At 47.3% G+C, this 20,839-nt stretch overlaps 2 protein-coding genes across 8 annotated transcripts in view; one reads left to right on the top strand and one right to left on the bottom strand.

Moving 5' to 3' along the window:
* Positions 1 to 110: 110 nt before the first annotated feature.
* On the top strand, positions 111 to 12,348 carry tmub1 (transmembrane and ubiquitin-like domain containing 1). The gene is made up of 3 exons (XM_044134885.1): positions 111 to 600; positions 2,267 to 2,651; positions 11,818 to 12,348. The coding sequence occupies exons 2-3, from the start codon at positions 2,281 to 2,283 to the stop codon at positions 12,167 to 12,169; spliced, it is 723 nt and encodes a 240-aa protein (XP_043990820.1). The 5' UTR covers positions 111 to 600; positions 2,267 to 2,280; the 3' UTR covers positions 12,170 to 12,348.
* Positions 12,349 to 12,493: 145 nt separating this feature from the next.
* Positions 12,494 to 20,839, bottom strand: part of LOC122841511 (dynein axonemal heavy chain 17-like) — a 28,600-nt gene continuing 20,254 nt past the window's right edge. For 3 of the 7 annotated variants that reach the window (XM_044134852.1, XM_044134855.1, XM_044134854.1), the window contains 10 exons: positions 16,152 to 16,298; positions 15,977 to 16,082; positions 15,810 to 15,901; positions 15,620 to 15,739; positions 15,396 to 15,539; positions 15,148 to 15,327; positions 14,846 to 15,082; positions 13,163 to 13,332; positions 12,966 to 13,086; positions 12,494 to 12,576 (listed from right to left, as the gene is read on the bottom strand). In XM_044134852.1, the coding sequence (XP_043990787.1) occupies positions 12,574 to 12,576; positions 12,966 to 13,086; positions 13,163 to 13,332; positions 14,846 to 15,082; positions 15,148 to 15,327; positions 15,396 to 15,539; positions 15,620 to 15,739; positions 15,810 to 15,901; positions 15,977 to 16,082; positions 16,152 to 16,298 (1,320 nt within the window). In that variant the 3' untranslated portion in view covers positions 12,494 to 12,573. Of the gene's footprint in view, positions 12,577 to 12,965; positions 13,087 to 13,162; positions 13,333 to 14,845; positions 15,083 to 15,143; positions 15,345 to 15,395; positions 15,540 to 15,619; positions 15,740 to 15,809; positions 15,902 to 15,976; positions 16,083 to 16,151; positions 16,299 to 20,839 lie in introns of those variants that run through there. The other 4 variants (XM_044134853.1, XR_006372399.1, XR_006372401.1 and 1 more) reach the window with 4 other exon arrangements.

Below are 20,839 nucleotides of genomic sequence, written 5' to 3'. Positions count from 1 at the left end.
CTAGCGGTTCATCATAATGGTCAGACCAGTTACGGAGCTTTAATGTCTTCATTAAAAAAAACAATAAATACAGTGATTACGCTATCAGATGAATCAGAGGCTGTTATTGCAGGCAGTGACCAGCAGGGGGTGAAAGTTGCCTCGGTTCTGTCTGGACAGCAGGAGAAGAAGCGGCAGCAGCCAGCGCAGATTCGCCTGTTAGTTTGGATGCTAAGTGCTTTGCTATGAAGCTTCTTCTGTGAGACAGTGAGTTCTGGTTCCCTTCTGGTCCGAACTTGGGTCGGACCGGTCCGGAACTACTTCCGGTGCCGTCGTTAGCCGTTAGCTCCGGGTTTAGCCAACTGCTCAGGTGAGCTCAGGTAAGAGCAGCTCAGAACTCTCTGCTGGTTCGGTCCGAGCTTCCAAGCTGGGCCAGCTAGCGGTCCAAACGGCACATCGCCGGGAAGAGAGTACGAACCGGGAGCTTTACACCGACCGGAACCAGCCGCACATGAATAAGGTCCGGAATCCGGAGACGTCCTGAGGCAGCTGCTGAGGAACAGGTTCGGTCCGGTCAGCAGAACTCCAGGGGAGGTTCGGAGCAGCCTGGACCCAGAAAAGGTTGGTGTTCTGGATCAGCAGAACCTCTCCTGTTTCCGGTTCGGTTCTGACCAGAAGTGAAAGTAATTAAAAATGTTTGCCGGTATTATAACGATAATCGTCTTTGGCTCTTTATGCGAACAAAACAAATAAAAACATGAATATTTCCCTCTTTGGGCTCCCTGTATGGATAACTGACAGCAGAAGCATTTCATAATGTGGAAGAAATTTATATTTTGCTTCTGGCTTACTTGGTGGAAACTAATTAGTTACATTTATTGCTGTAATTTCAGTTTGTGTAATTTGTACTATAAGTTGTTAAAATCCTGAACTTTTATTTTACTTGAATTTGTTTTGAGTAAAGTTACTCAGTTATCTTTGAAATAATTTCCAATATTCAGTAACGGCAGAAAACGTCACTGATCCTTCAGCTGCTGGGCAGCAAGTTTAGTTCAAGTTACCTCTGAAAAAAAAGAAAAGCCCCTATTGAAATTAATGCTTCAGTTTAACTGTAAATATGAGAAAACAGGTTCATCAAATATTGTAAACGTGGATATTTAACAACAAATGTAAAGTTTTATCAGGTTCTTGTGATTCTAATTTCTATTGACTGAAGCTGAAAAGAAAATCAGGAGCTCAGTTTGGACTCAGTTTGGTTATTTAAAGCTAGTAGAGGAGGGACAAACATTAAAATACACAGAATATTTTGTGCTGCATCTTTATTTCTAAATTTGCTGCTTTAAATAAACATGTTCTCCTTTCCTCTGTGACGAGCAGAACTTTGTTTTGTTCGTCACAGAGGAACTAAAGTAACATTTTAATGAGGTTTTTGTTACTTTTAATAGTAACTTTATCTGTATTTAAGTGCAGGTTACATCAACTTTAACCTGAGTGACCTACATTATGGGATGTGGAAACGTTGATGAACAATTCATGTTGTAACTCTGCAGTAACGTTTCATCTCTGTCTTTTCTGTTGAACAAATTAATTGTTTTCTGCACTTTTATCAAGTTTTGATAGAATTAAAATATAATTCACTGTTTTATTTTAAAGTCAGTACATGATCAGCAGTTTATTGTTCGTCCCGCTGCACGCCGCATGTTTTATGTCTGTGGACCACCTGTGTAAAATGACCCAGTGCATAAATCAAACGCACCCACTTTGGGAAGAGTCGCTTAGTACCAGTGAAATCTCAGCTTCTAAGTTAATGATCAGTTGTTTTCAGTGTGTTTTAATTGAGTAAAATAACGACAAACATCAACTAGATATTCTCCGTTTGAGGGCTGCTGACCAGAACCAGGAGCTCCAGGAGCGGAGAGGCTCCACAGGACGGACAGATCAGGAACTATTGGGAATGGAAAATGATAGATATTTACAAACAGATTAAAATTTAGACGGCCTGCTGCTAGCAGATCTATCCTGACTCAAACTGCAGCCATTGTCCTGCTGCTGCATACCGTTCTTCTGCAGGTACGCAGCAGCGGACAGGACCGGACCGGCTTACTGTCACCCCGGGTTCTGACTCAGAACATTCCTCTGAGTTTTCTGGAGGTCTGTCCTGTTCTGGGTCCGTTTTGGATCCGGTTCTAATGATTGTAACGTGCATCTAGCATCAGTTGCCATGGTGACGGAACCAGAGGTTCCATGTATGCGTCTGTGCTGCTCACCTGAGCCGTCCCTTGTTCAGGTGCGCTGCCGGCGATGGCTCTGATCGAAGGCGTGGGGGACGAGGTGACGCTGCTGTTCGGCTCGCTGCTGCTGTTGACGGTGCTGCTGCTCGCCTGGGTCTCCACCCGCACCGCCGAGCCCCCGGAGCAGCTGTTCCCAGGCCACGCCCCCTCCCCACAGGACACGCCCATATCCTCCACCGCCTCTGTGGGGGACGGCTCTCTGTCCGAGGCTCCGCCCACTGGCCCCTCCCCCCGGGAGGAGGAGGAGGCGGAGCCCGAGGCGGGAGACGGGGCAAGGCGGCGGGGAGTGGAGCGGAGCATGGTGGTCCGCCTGAAGTTCCTCAACGACACGGAGAGAACGGCCCAGGTCCAACCACATGATACCATCGGTTACATCAAACGGTACGGACCGAGCACCAATCAGAGCCAGCAGGCAGGTCTTAGTGTTGCCAATCACCCTCTAAGTGGTGCTGCTCATCCCCCCAGCTTCCCTACAGCATATCCTGATAGCACAGCCAGTCTTGACCGCTATGCTAATTAGCCACAGATGATGGTGGATAAACAGTTTTTCAGTGACAGTAAGTTGTTTCTCTGCCAATAGCATATTTAGCAGCAAGTACATCAGAATGATTAACAGCACTAAGACCCTCCTCCTGGCTCTGATCAGTTGTTTTTGGTGCATTTCCTGATCAGTGCCTCATAAACTAACAACCGTAACCCAGCGTCAGTAAGGAGACTTGAGCAACATTCACTCAACATGTCAACAAAGAGTTTTGGATCTTCTACTGTTCATGCCTGTTATGGAATCAATTTTTGGTAAATCTTTAATGTTTGGGGAGCCGTCCAGTACGGCGGCCATCTTGGCCATCATTAGTAGTGTTTCATAGAGCACCATGTTATAGACTACTAACCAATCAGTGACTCTAGTGCTGGACTTTATCACTGTCTTTACTCAAGCTTGACTGAAAAACAAGCCTCCGGTCACTAGGTGGCAGCAGTGTTCAAACTAATCAACAGGCTGCCTTTTCAAGCCAGTAGAAGCAGCTGGTGGATTCAAGCTTGGATGTTTTGGCCCAGTCAAAGTCCTTCCACCTCCTTCCTCCTTCCTGTCCTTCAGATGTGCATTCATGTTGGAAGGCTTCAGTGCGAATTGCGTCGCAATTCTCCGCTTCCTGCTTTAACCCCGCCCCTTTTTCCGCACTTATACTAATCCCGCATCCAGGTAGAAGCGAAGGACCGAGAAGGACCTCGCTGCAGCAAACAGGAAGGGGCAGAACGGACCACTGTCAGTCTCATACCTTATATGGAAATGGGACCATTGCACTCCGGAAGTGAAGGGGGGCGCTATTTCCTGTATTAGCAGCGATATCCCGTTTTTATTTTCTTTAGAAATCTGTGATATATTTTCACCTTTAGGAAGGATTTTCACTCTCAGCATGTATTTAAACTTCTCTCTTTTATTTACTTCAGCTCAGCTCACAGTTTTTAACTAATTCTGTAGCTTTCTGTGAACTTCTAAATCTGCACCTTAGTCGAATCTTTTCGGGCCTGATACTGCCTCTAGTGGCATGGGGGTGGTAACACAACTAATATAATTACATTAATAAATGAGAATAACACAGTCTTGATTTACTATTAATCCTGGCATTACTGACACTGTAAAAAATAATGTCTCTAAAATACCATACTTTTTTATTTTCTTAACAATGCAGAGCTAATTAAATAACTTAAACAAAACCTTTATACATTATAAATAATATCTATATATCTCCATCAATTATAGAAGGAATAAAAGAAATAAAGAGACATGAAAAGTAACATGATCAACTATAATAAAAACCATTTCTCCATCCATCCATCCATCCATCTTCTTCCGCTTATCCGGGGTCGGGTCGCGGGGTCAGCAGCTTCAGAAGGGAGGTCCAGTCTTCCCTCTCCCTAGCTTCTTCCAGCTCCTCCAGAGGAATCCCAAGGCGTTCCCAGGCCAGCCGAGAGACATAGTCCCTCCAGCGTATCCTGGGTTTCCCCTCCTCCTGGTGGGACATGAACTCCTCACCAGGGAGGCGTCCAGGAGGCATCCTGACCAGATGCTCCTCAACTGGCCCCTCTCGACGTAAAGGAGCAGCTGCTCTACTCTGAGTCCCTCCTGGATGACTGAGCTTCTCTCTCTAAGGGAGAGCCCAGACACCCTACGGAGAAAACCCATTTCGGCCGCTTGTATCCGCGATCTTGTTCTTTCGGTCACGACGCAAAGCTCATGACCATAGATGAGGGTGGGAACGTAGATCGACCGGTAAATCGAGAGCTTCGCTTTTTGGCTCAGCTCTCTCTTCACCACGACGGACCGGTACAGCGCCCGCTTGACGGCAGACGCTGCACCAATCCGCCTGTCGATCTCCAGCTCCCTTCTTCCCCCATTCGTGAACAAGATTCCGAGATACTTGAACTCCTCCACTTGGGGCAGGACACCCCCCCTGACCCGGAGAAAGCACTCTACCCTTTTCCGGCTCAAGATCATGGCCTCGGATTTGGAGGCACTGATCGCCATCCCAGCCGCTTCACACTCTGCTGCGAACCGCTCCAGCGAGAGCTGCAGATCACGACCTGATGAAGCCAAAAGGATCACATCATCCGCAAAAAACAGAGATTTGATCCTAAGGCCACCAAAACGGATCCCCTCAACACCCTGGCTGGTCCAGAGATTCTGTCCATAAAAGTAATGAACAGAATCGGTGACAAAGGGCAGCCCTGGCGGAGTCCAACTCTCACCGGAAACGAGCCCGACTTACTGCCGGCAATGCGGACCAGACTCTGACTCCGGTCATACAGGGACCTGACAGCCCGTATCAAAGGGCCCGGTACCCCATACTCCCGGAGAACCCCCACAGGGCTCCCCGAGGGACACGGTCGAACGCCTTCTCCAAGTCCACAAAACACATGTAGACTGGTTGGGGGAACTCCCAGAACTCTCCAGGACCTGCTCAGGGTGTAGAGCTGGTCCAGTGTTCCACGACCAGAACTAGAACCACACTGCTCTTCCTGAATCCGAGGTTCGACAATCCAACGGACCCTCCTCTCCAGAACCCCCGAATAGACCTTGCCAGGGAGGCTTAAGAGTGTGACCCCCCTGTAATTGGAGCACACCCTCCGGTCCCCCTTTTTGAACAGGGGGACCACCACCCCAGTCTGACAATCCAGGGGAACTGCCCCCGATGTCCATGCGATATTGAAGAGTCGCGTTAGCCAACACAACCCTACAACATCCAAAGCCTTGAGGAACTCCGGGCGGATCTCATCCCCCCCCGGGGCCCTGCCACCGAGGAGCTTTTTGACCACCTCGGCGACCTCGACCCCAGAGATTGGAGAGCCCAACCCAGAGTCCCCAGGCTCAGCTTCCACAATGGAAGGCACGTTGGTGGGATTGAGGAGGTCTTCGAAGTATTCTGCCCACCGGCCCACAACATCCCGAGTTGAGGTCAGCAGCACACCATCCCCACTGTAGACAGTGTTGGTGCTGCACTGCTTTCCTTCCTGAGACGCCGGATGGTGGACCAGAATTGCCTCGAAGCCATACGGAAGTCTTTCTCCATGGCCTCTCCAAACTCCTCCCACACCCGAGTTTTTGTCTCAGCAACCACCCGAGCCGCATGCCGCTTCGCCCACCGGTACCCATCAGCTGCTTCCGGAGTCCCACAGGCCAAAAAGGCCCGATAGGACTCCTTCTTCAGCCTGACGGCATCCCTCACTGAAGGTGTCCACCAACGGGTTCGAGGGTTGCCGCCACGACAGGCACAGACAACCTTGCAGCTACAGCTTAGATGAGCCACCTTGACAATGGAGGCACGAAACACGGTCCACTCAGACTCCATGTCCCCCACCTCCCCGGGACGTGTTCGAAGTTCTGCCAGAGATGGGAGTTAAAGCTCCGTCTCACAGGGGATTCCGCCAGACGTTCCTAGCAGACTCTCACAACACGTTTGGGCCTGCCAGGTCTGACCGGCATCCTCCCCCACCAGCGGAGCCAAATAACCACCAGGTAGTGGTCAGTGGACAGCTCCGCACCTCTCTTCACCCGAGTGTCCAAGACATACAGCCGTAGATCCGATGAAACGATGACAAAGTCGATCATCGAACTGCGGCCTAGGGTGTCCTGATGCCAAGTGCACATATGGACACCCTTATGTCTGAACATGGAGTTTGTTATGGACAATCCATGACGAGCAGAAAAGTCCAACAACAACACCACTCGAATTCAGATCAGGGTGCCGTTCCTCCCAACCACATCCCTCCAGGCCTCACTGTCATTGCCCACGTGAGCGTTGAAGTCCCCCAGCAGAACAAGGGAGTCCCCAGGTGGAGCACTCTCCAGTACCCCCTCTAGGGACTCCAAAAAGGGTGGGTAATCTGAGCTGTCGTTCAGCCCGTAAGCACAAACGACAGTCAGGACCCGTCCCCCCACCCGTAGGCGGAGGGAGGCTACCCTCTCATTCACCGGGGTAAACCCCAACGTACAGGCAACGAGATGGGGAGCAACAAGTATGCCCACTCCTGCCCGACGCCTCTCACCTTGGGCAACTCCAGAGTGGAAGTATGTCCAGCCCCTCTCAAGGAGACTGGTTCCAGAACCAGAGCCATGCGTCCAGGTGAGACCAACTATTTCTAGCCGGAACCTCTCAGCCTCACACACACTAGCTCCGGCTCCTTCCCCACCGGAGAGGTGACATTCCACGTCCCAAGAGCTTCTGCAACCAAGGATCGGACCGCCAGGGTCCCCTCCCTTGGCCGCCACCCATCACACATTGCACCCGACCCCGTTGGCCCCTCTCACAGGTGGTGGGCCCATGGGAGGGGGGGCCCATGTTTCGTCTTCGGGCTGAGCCCGGCCGGGCTCCATGGGTAAAAGCCCGGCCACCAGACGCTCGCCATCGTGCCCCCCCTCCAGCCCTGGCTCCAGAGTGGGGCCCCGGTGACCTGCGTCCGGGCGAGGGAACACCAAGTCCAAAGTTTTATCCATCATCGGGGTCTTTGGGCTGCACTTTGTCTGGTCCCTCACCTGGGACCTGTCTGCCTTGGGTGACCCTACCAGGGGCATGAAGCCCCAGACAGCAGAGCTCCTGGGATCATTGGGGCCTCAAACCCTCCACCACCATAAGGTGGCAGCACAAGGAGAGGAAAAAACCATTTGTAATCTATGCATAAGAAACTTCATTGAGCTAAAGTCAACAACAAACAAATGAATTAGATTCACAGAAGAAAAATTAATCTGGTTGATAAACAGATTCAACTAAAAATTCACATTTTTGCTTTTATGGTGCCATATGTTATTCTGACAGATGTTTAGTTAGTAGAGTTTGATATATAGGAAAAAATAATAAGAAACTATTTAATCTATCATGGTGAACATTTTTCTTTGACTCTAAAATGATTAAACTAAAACACATTCGTAGAATCACAATATCAACAATTTGTTCGTAGAGTAAAACATTTAGCATGCTACAGGTAGCTGTTGTCATTTAGTTTGGTTAAGAATAATTATTGCACTGTCAATAAATGACTTGTAAACAATGTTCTCAGGTACCAGAGGAAAACAGTAAGTCCTTCCTGAGCTCAGAGGGTCAAACTGATGAGTAAAGAGGACGGATGCTCTCTGCTGAAATATTCCTTCCATCTTCCATGTTCTTTCAGCAAACAGCTGAGACAGACTTGTTTTTGGTTTCACCTCCATTTACCTGATATTTTACCTGTCTGTTGTTCTGCAGCTCATGTGACCAAACCAGCCGAGGTGAAAAGTTAAAACAACAGTCTTGTACACAAGCTCTAGTTGGCTACCCCAAAGATCACTGGGTCTTCTAAAAGATGGAGTCTCTGAGAACAGTTCTTAAAAATATAGCCAGTGTTTTCAGCAAAGCTGAGCTGACTGTCCAGGAACGACCCAAACTGTTTAAAATTTTCCAAAGTTTCAACAGGTTGGCCATCAGGAGAAACTGGAACCACTTTACTGTCAGGTTTTGTTTAGGTCATTTAATTAGCTCCACCTCCTTATGAAAATGAAAAGGTATGGTGTTTTATTGGAAAACTTATCTTATACAGTGTCAATAATGCCAGAATTAGTAATAAATCATTTGAATGATTTTGTCCCATTCCCAAATAAGGAATTAGTCTTCCATGTCTCCGCCCTTCCTGTTGCTGCATCCAGGCGGACTTTGGCGAACTGTATTACCCACAATTCATCACGTCATGTGATTTTTAAAATAATTATTTTATTGAATACACAAAACTGACAACATACTCACGTCAGCAAGTCAATAACAAACATAACAGAAAAAAACATCACATCTCCTGTGTTAGCCTTTCCCGCTGAACCTCAGAACTTCGTGGGGGAAACAGCGGAGCTCCTTCCGCTCCGAGGCGGAAGCGGTTGGGGATTCAGGGTTAAATCCCTTTGGGGTCCGCGGCGGTGAGCTGCGGCAAGCAACAGACAGTCGAAGGTTCCTTGGGAAGCTGCACGTTTATTTCTCAGTGCGGTAACAAACATATTCGTCCACTAACTGTTTTCGATCGCCCTCCTACACACGGAACTCTACTTACTCTAATAAAGCTCTCTATCCCGAACAACATGTGGGCCCCCTGCTGGTGTGGCGGTGCTAGTGCAAAACCTGTTTACAAATCAAACTGAGGCTCCAACAAATGACTAAAATTAGTAAAAAATGTAAAATAAAATAAGTGGACCTGTTAGGGGGCTCATAACTGGAGCTCTTCCTTTAACTCCTACAGTTTTATTGCGTTTATTTTCTCCATCTTAGACATCTTTTGAAAAAGGAAAGTTCATTTTTGAAAGCAGAGAGGGAAAATGCTGCATAACATTTATGGAAATATTTTGTTGCAATAATTAAAAATTGACTGAAAATTCAATTTTTTTTCTTTGACAAATAAACTAAACTGAATATTTTGTAATGAAACAAAATCCAAATTTATGGCTTTTGAAGACAAAAGTTATGAAATAGTTCCTATAGATGTGGTTCTTCTTTACTGTGAGGTTTTGAGCTAAAAAGCAGAATTAAGGCAGTGTGTGTTTTTATTTAGCATTTATGGAAAATATAAAGGCTAATAGAAAATAGTTGGACAAGGCACATTATGAACCTTGTGTGATGAATAAAGGAGTCAAATCCCGTCGCTAACATGAACACAAAGCTATAAAGGTCAGAGGTCATCTATTAAACTGACTGAAGATGAATACAGAAACCACAAGCTGGAGTTTAGACATTTTTTTATAAAAGCCTGCTCACAAAAAGGCCGGCGATCTGTGAGCCTGTTTATTATTACACTTTATTAATATAATTTCAGATCTTTGTTGAACTTCAGGTTAACTTAGAAAGTGAGCTGTTATTGTTACAGGTTAGTTTTCTAAACTACAGGAAAGTTTCTGTTAGAGAAGCTAAATATGAAAACCTGGACTGATGTTGGGATCTGATAGTAACTCTGGTGTGATGCCAGACTGACCAATAGTTTATTTGATCATTTTTTATACGATTACTCGATTAATCGGAAGACTAATCAATAGATTAATTGATTACTGAAATATTTGTTTACAACAGCCCTAATATAATGTAACTCTTCAGCCTTGTTAGAAGATCCAATTTTATCATATTAACACTTAAAGATGGAATAAATTTCCTGTATAATATCCCCTTTTGAAAATCTTGCTAAAAATATTTGGTTATTTTCAACAAATGTTTTCTTTCTGGCTGGAGGAAAAATATTGATTCAGAGTTCCTGATGAATTTGTTGTAACATTTTGGTCCAAAAATTCACAATATTCATAGTTTCTTTTAAGACGGACATTTTAATTCCATTAGTCTTTTTATTTTTCACAATCTAGCATCAGGTTTTTAAAAAACTTTTATATGCTGTTTGTTTGTCTCACTTCATACCAAACTAACTCTTAGCCACATAACAGAGAACATAAAATATGTAATCATGTCTATAATCAAACGGCAGGAAGAATTTACATTAATTTCCAACTTTCTTTATTGAATTTCACAGCTTGACATGCAACAACCCTTAAGACAATGAAGACAGAGTAATCACAAACGGAGAGAAAAAGAAGTTCAAGCTGATTTCTCCCAAAACCCTGAACACACCACAAGACAAACAGCCAACAGATTTAACCCCTGCAACACCACACACACACACACACACACACACACACACACACATTCCAAAAGAGGCAAAGAGAAAAAAAATGAGATAAAAAAATAAAGCAACTTGTGTAACCCAGAGGTCATGAGACGGACGCTCAGTTTCCACCCGAGCAGAAAAAGACCGCGAGCTCAAAGGGAGTGAAGGAGAACGGCTCGGGTCAGAGGATGACGGTCAGCCCACAGTAGATTAAGGACGACTGTCTGATTATATGCTGGACTAAGCATTTTAAAAATGTTGCCCCAAAACCCGCGTCGCTCTGGGCAGACCCAAACATGTGGGAACGGCTAGCTGACCACTGTCCACACCTACTGCGAGTTAAATTGAATATTAGTACATTTTGGACATATGGAAATGCTCACAGTGTCAGCTGTCTGCTGCAAGAAAAGAAAATCAGTTTTCAAAGTATTGAAATCATTTTTGTTTTTGTGATTATATCAAATTTTGCTCCGTATTCAACAAGTCATAACAAAACACATTAGAACAAAACTAATATTTCCAGCAATGACTTTGGAAAGCAAAAATATCTACTGTACATTTAAAACCTTTTTGAGCAATAAATGTTGACACAGACGTTCTGCGACCAGAACATCCCGATGTTCACCTCGGCTGAGTCCTGGCCCGGGGCCCGGGGCCCGGAGCCCGGGGTTAGGACCGGGCCTTAGAAGGGGCAGATGGGAAGCAGAGGTCAGTAAAGCAAGTTTTATGCCAGGCTGAGATTTCTTTTCAAATACAATAAGAACTACAAGAACAGTCAGAATAGTTATAGCACCAGATTAAAGATGCAATATTGCTGGAAGAAAGTTGTTAAATCCTCTAAATAGTCAAATGAGTTTATTCAAAGTAAATTTGAGTGAAACAGCTTCAATAGAGTGATCTCAGCACGTCTGGTTCCTTTGAAATAAACGCTTTAAAATGGTGAGATGATCATTTCTGTCTGATGTGTTGAAAGATTCACTGTTTGATTTGTTTTGGTGAAGAGTCAGAAAATCACAACTTTATTCTTTATTACAAAGCTGGGCTCTTACTAAATGAAGCACTTCTCATCTTTTCTGACAAGCTGGAAGTTAAACAGCTGCTGCAAATATTGCATATAAATGTTAGAACAATAAATATCTTGTGAAAGACAATAAGCTGTTTTTCATCTCTGGTTAAATGAAAAACGTTTTGAGACTCAGAGCAATAAAAATGATTCAATATCAGATCTGCAACAGTATTTAAATGAGGAAGTGACGCTGCTGCCATGTTTCCTGGATACACAAAGCTGGTGTAGAGCCAAGAGGTCTCACTCTGTGTGGTTCCTCCAGTAACTGATTAGCAGCCAGCTCTGTGGGGTTCTGACCCGGTTCTGCTTCCTCTGCCCCTCCAGAACCTACTTTGCGGGTCAGGAGCAGCAGGTGCGTCTCATCTACCAGGGCCAGCTGCTGCAGGATGACGCCCAGACGCTGGCCTCACTCAACCTGGCCCACAACTGCGTCCTGCACTGCCACATCTCCCAGAGCGCGGCGACGGGGGCTGCAGGGGGCCCGCGGCCCACCGACCAGGTCCAGGTGGCGCTGAACGTGGGCAGCCTGATGGTCCCGCTGCTGGTTCTGATGCTGTCCGTGCTGTGGTACTGTCAGATCCAGTACCGGCAGTTCTTCACGGCGCCGGCCACCGCCTCGCTGGTCGGCATCACCATCTTCCTCAGCCTGGTGGCCTTCGGCGTCTACCGCCGCTAGCCGCTCTCTGATTGGCCCGCCGCCTTGGGCCTGCACATTCTGTTGCCATGGAGACGTGGAGCGCGACAAGAACTCTGATCTTTATTTTTTTAGCTGACGTTTCTCTGTAACTTCTCATCACTGTGCCTCAGTTCCTCCTGTAATCTAATCCAGAATAAATCACTAATTTATCCTGCTGAGTCCGACTCTGAATGGCAACCTGGTTCTACTGGTTCTACAGGTTTTATTGTTTCTACTGGTTCTAAAGGTTCTGCTGGTTCCCAGTACAACCAGTATTCTGCTTCTCCAGCCCAGTCCGGTCTGCAGAGGTAAACAGACACCAGGTTCATGTTTGTGTTTTTATTCAGTCTCCTTGTCGCCCCCTGGTGGCTCCTGGAGGAACTTCAGGCACTGCAGAGCGTCGCTCACTGGAAGACAGGAAGAGGAAGTTAGACAGAAAGCAGCTGATGGAGACCAGGCGGCTGGAGCTCCGGGTTCTACCGGGCCCTCCAGGGTTCAGATGAAGCTGATGAAGACGACGGGTTGATTATTTTAACAAGGATATTCGCTGCGTTCCAGTTTTTACAAGTTGAACTGGGAAAAAAGAAGAGTCAACTGGACTCTGGCCAACATGTCCCAGTTCCCACCTCCAACAGGAATGAACTGATTCAGTGACTCAAATGAACTGTTGTTCCTGTCACTACCACTAGTGGTGCTGTGAGGGCCCCGCTCCCCTCCCAACCTGTCAATATACTCCAGAAGCAGTTCTGTTCCTGCAGAGCGCGAAGCAGCTGTGATGTCACTGTGATGTCACTACCTGCAGCTTGGCGGCCAGGTGTTCTGGCAGCTCCACGCCGGCGGCCTCCAGCAGCAGGATGGTGTCCGTCAGGTCGAAGGAGGCGGAGCCTCGGTCTTTGGGTTGGGTCGCCTGCTGGAGGCTGGACACAGAGAGAGGGGGAGGGGTCAGCTCCCACCAGAACCGACCAGAACCGACCCGGCCTCAGAGGAGCTCACCTGTTGGTGGCCGACTCAAGCAGAAAGTCAGTGTACATGTCTTTCCAGTCCAGGATGATGGACAGCAGGCAGGTGATGAAGGGACGCATGTCCACCTGCAGCCAGCCCTGCAGGACCACGCCCTCATCCAAGTGAGTCACCTCTGAGCTGACAGTCAGCAGCACCTGGATCTGAAGGGGGCGGAGCCACAGAACCACACCTGGTTCAGGTAAGACACACTCCAGACAGAACAATGCTGACTGTCCAGGTGTGTCCAGGCATGTCCAGGTGTGTTCAGGTGTTTCAGGTGTGTTCAAGTGTATTCGGGTGTGTCCAGGTGTGTTCAGGTGTGTTCAGGTGTATTCAGGTGTATCCAGGTGTGTCCAGGTGTTTCAGGTGTATTCAGGTGTGTTGAGGTGTGTTCAGGTGTGTTCAGGTGTGTTCAGGTGTATTCAGGTGTATCCAGGTGTGTTCAGGTGTGTCCAGGTGTTTCAGGTGTGTTCAAGTGTATTCAGGTGTATCCAGGTGTATTCAGGTGTGTCCAGGTGTATTCAGGTGTGTTCAGGTGTATTCAGGTGTGTTCAGGTGTATTCAGGTGTGTTCAGGTGTATTCAGGTGTATCCAGGTGTGTTCAGGTGTGTCCAGGTGTATTCAGGTGTGTCCAGGTGTTTCAGGTGTATTCAGGTGTGTCCAGGTGTTTCAGGTGTGTTCAAGTGTATTCAGGTGTATCCAGGTGTATTCAGGTGTGTCCAGGTGTATTCAGGTGTATTCAGGTGTGTCCAGGTGTGTTCAGGTGTGTCCAGGTGTATTCAGGTGTGTTCAGGTGTATTCAGGTGTGTCCAGGTGTATTCAGGTGTGTTCAGGTGTATTCAGGTGTATTCAGGTGTGTTCAGGTGTGTCCAGGTGTATTCAGGTGTGTCCAGGTGTATTCAGGTGTGTCCAGGTGTATTCAGGTGTGTTCAGGTGTATTCAGGTGTGTCCAGGTGTTTCAGGTGTGTTCAAGTGTATTCAGGTGTATTCAGGTGTGTCCAGGTGTATTCAGGTGTGTTCAGGTGTATTCAGGTGTGTTCAGGTGTATTCAGGTGTATCCAGGTGTGTTCAGGTGTGTCCAGGTGTATTCAGGTGTGTTCAGGTGTATTCAGGTGTGTTCAGGTGTATTCAGGTGTGTCCAGGTGTTTCAGGTGTGTTCAAGTGTATTCAGGTGTGTCCAGGTGTTTCAGGTGTGTTCAAGTGTATTCAGGTGTGTCCAGGTGTATTCAGGTGTGTCCAGGTGTATTCAGGTGTGTTCAGGTGTATTCAGGTGTGTTCAGGTGTATTCAGGTGTGTTCAGGTGTATTCAGGTGTATCCAGGTGTGTTCAGGTGTGTCCAGGTGTATTCAGGTGTGTCCAGGTGTTTCAGGTGTATTCAGGTGTGTCCAGGTGTTTCAGGTGTGTTCAAGTGTATTCAGGTGTATCCAGGTGTATTCAGGTGTATCCAGGTGTTTCAGGTGTGTTCAAGTGTATTCAGGTGTATCCAGGTGTGTTCAGGTGTGTCCAGGTGTATTCAGATGTGTTCAGGTGTATCCAGGTGTTTCAGGTGTGTTCAGGTGTGTCCAGGTGTATTCAGGTGTATTCAGGTGTGTCCAGGTGTGTTCAGGTGTGTCCAGGTGTTTCAGGTGTGTTCAGGTGTGTCCAGGTGTATTCAGGTGTGTTCAGGTGTGTCACCTCTCTCTGGAAGTCCTTCAGGCTGGGCGGGTTCTCTTCAGCCTCGACCTCTCCGACTGCCAGCGGCTTGCTGTAGGCCAGGAACTCCTGGAACACGGCCTGCTTGTCACTGAGCCACAGGTGAGCGTACCTGTCTAGCCCCACCCTCAGTTTCTCTGCTTCCTCCTTCACCTGCAGCAGCCTCGTCATCACTTCCTGTTCCAGAGCGCACAGCTCCGGGTTCTGCCGCAGGCTCTCCTGTAACACAGTTGAGGAGAGGAGTGACATTGGAGCCGCGGACTGTGTCGGACAGACAGACTCACCTGGTAGTCACCATGGCGACCGATGGAGATCCTGGGAACTAGAGCGCAAGTGCCGTAAACATCCCTCATGATGGTTTTCAGGAAGGCGGCGGGGCCGTCATCTATCAACGGCTCAAACACCAGTCCTCTGGAGTCCCGCAGTTGCAGAGAGACGGCCAGCAGGGCGGCGCCACCGCTCTGCTGAGAAAGACAAGCACCTGTACTTTGACAGAAGTCACCTCTAGGTGTGTGTGTGCGTGTGTGTCTACCTGTGGGTTCATGCTGTCGGTCAGGAAGCGCAGCGCTCTGTGCAGCAGCTGCAGCAGGCCGTCCTGGACTTGGTCGTCGATGTAGTCCAGGTACCCGGTCCAGGCCTCAGAAGCCTCATCAGCTCTGTACAGGCGCCTGTTTACCTGAGAACAGGTGAGCCGTCCTCATCAGCGCCCACCTCCTCCTCCCCCTCCTCCCCCTCCTGCGAGGTGTTCAGTCCTACCTGTGTCAGGCTGAGCAGCTGCTCCCCGTCTGCCTTGATGCCTCTGCAGGTGTGATCATTAACGCTGCTCTCCAGCAGAGAATCATGTGAACGCTGCAGAAGGTCGAGCTCCGCCCACCCCTGGACAAACAGCAGCTCATAGCAGAGAGTGACTTAGCTCACCTGGGTGAAGTCAGCCTGCTTAGCTCACCTGTGCAATGCTTCTCATGGCGTCCATGTTGACTCGAGCTTCTGTGATGCTGGAATGAATAGCCAACACCTCCTGGCTCTGCTCCTGCACACCTGGACACACACAGGAGTCATGGCACCACCTGCTGCTGCTGCTGCTGCTGCTGCACCACCTGCTGCATTATGCACCTTTACAGATCCACGTCTTGCTCTGCAGTTCACTCAGAGTGTCATTCAGCTGCTGCAGCTGCTCCTGGATCAGAGGAAGCTCCGCCTCCATGGCCCCGCCCACCACCTGAAAGAAGAATGGAGCGTCACATGACGCGTCTCCTCCTGTGCGTGCAGGAGGCGCAGCAGCAGGAACCTGGTTGTAGCAGGACACGGTCTGGTCCAGCAGGAGGAAGGTGTGTGTGATGTCGTCTCTGGCCTGCAGGAGGCGGTCTGCGTTGGGGCACAGCGCCACGCCGCCCTCTCTGCTCACGTAGCGCAGTTGCTGCAGCACCGCCTCCAGCTGCACAGGAGGAGACGGAGTCAGAGAACGTTCCTCCACTCAACAACACAAGAATGTTCTGGAGTTGTCCTCCAATCAGAACAGGGTGTACTGATGATGTCATCAGTCAGCTAAGATCTGGTGAATTTTAAAAACAACTTCAGATTAAGTTTTTGTTACTGATTGTAATGAGACAATCAGTAATGACACTTATCCTAATTAGGCCCGAGCAGCAAAGCGCTGCGAAGGCCTATTGTATCTGTACTGTTTCTTATTATTAGGCCCGAGCAGCAAAGCGCTGCGAAGGCCTATTGTTTTTGTACTGTTTATTATTAGGCCCGAGCAGCAAAGCGCTGCGAAGGCCTATTGTATCTGTATTGTTTATTATTCTTTATTATTCTTCCACCCAAATGAATTGCCTTTTTGGAGGCTTTAACATATTCAAAAACTCACCAAATTTGGCGGACGCATAGAGACTGTTTAAAATTTACGTATTTTAAGGTCGTTGCAAAAATCGCAAAACAAATGGCTCAACAGCGCCACCTAGCAATTTTCAAAAGACCCTTTGCTATTCACTTACTTTGTCGTAGAGACTTGAAATTTGGTACAGTTGTAGAGCTCCCCAAGACGCTCAGAATTTACAATTATTGTCATGGTGCAAGTATCACAGGAACTCGGCCATTTTGGATCGAAGGTCACATTTTGACCCGATTTTTGCCGTTCAGATTTGATCGAACTCCTCCTAGGGATTTTGATTGATCGGCTTCAAACTCGGTCAGTCTGATCATAAGGCATGGCCGATTAAAAGTTATCAAACGGTGACTTTTGAGTATGCTGAAGGGGGGCTAGCAGGGGTCAAAGTTCACCGACTCGCCACGTAAACTCTAAACAGTTATAACTCCTACAGTAAAACTCTCAGAGGAACCAAACTTTCAGTGATTGAGCATCATGGGTTGACCTAAAATACCCTGGGGTCAAATGATGACATCACTAAGGCCACGCCCCCTGAGAACAGGAAGTGTCATATTTTACTGGGAACGGTCCTTATATTACACCTTTGACCTAATCAACATGAAACTGTGTTAACAGACAGGAAACATGTGGCTCTATAAGGGATTCCAGCCCGACCGGCTTTGATGGAGCAGGTGGGCGTGGCGGCTGGCTAAGTGACCTCTAACGCCGCTGTCACACGCTTGGCTCTGAATTCCACAGTTTTGGGCCAAACTTCTCCAAACTCACTAGGATGGATCTTTATCCACCCCACCGACAGGAATCTATAATAAAATTTGGTGGGCGTGGCCTAATTTCTTAATGGCGCCCCTAGAAAATTTTAATGACCAGCCCTAGCCATGCTTTAACCTAGAATTACAAACTTCTTACACATCTGTATATTGTCCTGATGTACAAAAAGTCTCTTGGAGCCATGGTCTCAACCCAACAGGAAGTCGGCCATTTTGGAATGAAGTTCCAAAATTGACCCCATTTTTGATGTTTACAGCCTTCAGATTTGATCGAACTCCTCCTACAGCTTTTCAGATACAGACTTCAAAATCGCTCAGCACACACTTGAGGCATCAAAGGTGAAAAGTTATAATTCTCGTATCAAGTATGTGGGCGTAGCTATGTGTCAAACTTTGACTATTCGCCATGAAACATAAAACTCTTATAACTCCTACAGTAAAACTCTCAGAGGAACCAAACTTTCAGTGATTGATCATCATGGGTTGACCTAAAAGACCCTGTGGTCAAATGATGACATCACTAAGACCACGCCCTCAGAACAGGAAGTGTCATGTTTTACTGGGAACGGTCACTATCTTACACCTTTGAACTAATCAACTTGAAACTTTTTCCATAGACAGAAAACATGTTGCTGTATTGAAGATTCCAGCCCCGACCGGCTTGGATGGAGCAGGTGGGCGTGGCATGTCAAGTGACCTCTAACGCCGCTGTCATTCGTTTGGCTCTGATTTCCACAGTTTTGGGCCGAGCTGTTCCAAACTCACTAGGATGGATCTTTATCCACCCCCTGAAAGAAATCCATAATAAAATTTGGTGGGCGTGGCCTAATGTATTTATGGCGCCCCCTAGAAAATTTTAAATGATCAGCCCCAAGCCATGCTTTATTTCATCCAGTGCAAACTGACTTAAAATTATAACTTGATGACATCTGTCAATGCTGGCTGAACAGTGGGCGTGGCCAGGTGGCGAATGTCAGACCCTCGCCAAATTCATACGATTGTCTTTAAATCACACATGGATGATCCGATTGGAACCAAACTTGAAATGTAAGACCTGTGGTAACCTTTAAAGAGCTCAAATGTTTTGAAATGTAATTTTACTCCACTGCGCCCCCTAGGTCAATCCATCCGCTATATCTCCGCCGTAAATGGACCGATCTGCGCCAGATTTTTCGTGAGTCGTCGGGGAGCGCTGCGGAACACATTCGCGTGTGAGGCGGGCGATCGGCGGGAAGGTTCGCGACGGCTCCTGCTGCGCGTAGCGGCGCTGCGCTCTGAAACGGTGCGAGCGTCCCGCGCTGCTGTAACTCGCGGTGGTCGGCGAGCCGAGCAGCGCTTGCTGCGAGGGCCGCACGAGGCTGCTTGCAGCTTTAATTCTTCTTATTATTCTGCCCCCCCAAAGAGGGGCCTTTTTGGGGGATTTATCATATTCAAAAACTCACCAAACTTGGCGGAAGCATAGAGACTGGTGAAAAATTTTGAATTTTAAGGTCGTTGCAAAAATCGCAAAAAAAATGGCTCAAGAGCGCCACCTAGGAATTTTCAAAAGACCCTTTTCTATTCACTTACTTTGTCGTAGAGACTTGAAATTTGGTACAGTTGTAGAGCTCCCCAAGACGCTCAGAATTTACAATTATTGTCATAGTGCAAGTATCACAGGAAGTCGGCCATTTTGGATCGAAGGTCACATTTTGACCCCATTTTGGCCGTTTACAGCATTGGTATTTGATCGAACTCCTCCTAGGGATTTTGATTGATTGGCTTCAAACTTGGTGAGTCTGATCAGAAGGCATGGCCGATTAAAAGTTATCAAAACGGTGAGTTTTTGAGTATGCTGAAGGGGGGTTAGGAGGGTCAAAGTTCACCTACTCGCCACGAAATTCAAAACAGTTATAACTCCTACACTAAAACTCTCAGAGGAACCAAACTTTCAGTGATTGAGCATCATGGGTTGACCTAAAATACCCTGGGGTCAAATGATGACATCACTAAGGCCACGCCCCCTGAGAACAGGAAGTGTCATATTTTACTGGGAACGGTCCCTATATTACACCTTTGACCTAATCAACATGAAACTGTGTTAACAGACAGGAAACATGTTGCTGTATTGAAGATTCCAGCCCCGACCGGATTTGATGGAGCAGGGCGTGGCGGCGTGGCGTGACCTCTAACGCCGCTGTCATACGTTTGGCTCTGAATTCCACAGTTTTGGGCCAAACTTCTCCAAACTCACTAGGATGGATCTTTATCCACCCCAAGACAGGAATCCATAATAAAATTTGGTGGGCGTGGCCTAATTTCTCTATAGCGCCCTAGAAAATTTTAAATGACCAGCCCTAGCCATGGTTTAACCTACAATTACGAAACTTCTTACACATCTGTATATTGTCCTGATGTACAAAAAGTCTCTTTGATCCATGGTCTCAACTCAACAGGAAGTCGGCCATTTTGAAATGAAGTTCCAAAATTGACCCCATTTTTGATGTTTACAGCCTTCGTATTTGATCGAACTCCTCCTACAGTTTTTCAGATACAGACTTCAAAATCGCTCAGCACACACTTGAGGCATCAAAGGTCAAAAGTTATCAAAGGAATTCTCGTACTTCAAAGTATGTGGGCGTGGCTATGTGTCAAACTTTGACTATTCGCCGTGAAACATAAAACTCTTATAACTCCTACAGTAAAACTCTCAGAGGAACCAAACTTTCAGTGATTGAGCATCATGGGTTGACCTAAAATACCCTGGGGTCAAATGATGACATCACTCAGGCCACGCCCCCTGAGAACAGGAAGTGTCATGTTTTACTGGGAACGGTCGCTATCTTACACCTTTGACCTAATCAACTTGAAAGTTTTTCCAGACACAGAAGACATTCTGGTGTATTTTGGATTCCAGCCCCGACCGGCTTTGATGGAGCAGGTGGGCGGGCGTGGCATGGAAGTGACCTCTAACGCCGCTGTCATACGTTTGGCTCTGATTTCCACAGTTTTGGGCCGAGCTGTTCCAAACTCACTAGGATGGATCCTTATCCACCCCCTGAAAGAAATCCATAATAAAATTTGGTGGGCGTGGCCTAATGTATTAAAGTCTCAGGCAAGAAAATTTTAAATGATCATCCTCAAGCCATGCTTCAACCTATAATTACCAAACTTGGTACATATGTGTATGTTTTCTGGACGAACAAAAATGTCTCTGGTAGCCATATTCTAAATTCAACGGATTTTCTGTAATTTTAGATTTTTTAGAAAAAATCATATGTTATTCCCATTAAGTCCTCTTGGTGTCACTGTTACTCCACACATGAATAAGGCGAGAATTAC

The sequence above is a fragment of the Gambusia affinis genome, linkage group LG12 (assembly GCF_019740435.1).
Source record: "Gambusia affinis linkage group LG12, SWU_Gaff_1.0, whole genome shotgun sequence".
NCBI classification, from domain to species: domain Eukaryota; kingdom Metazoa; phylum Chordata; class Actinopteri; order Cyprinodontiformes; family Poeciliidae; genus Gambusia; species Gambusia affinis.
The sequence above is the reverse complement of the archived record's forward strand: the minus strand, read 5'-3'. Positions and strand labels throughout refer to the sequence as shown.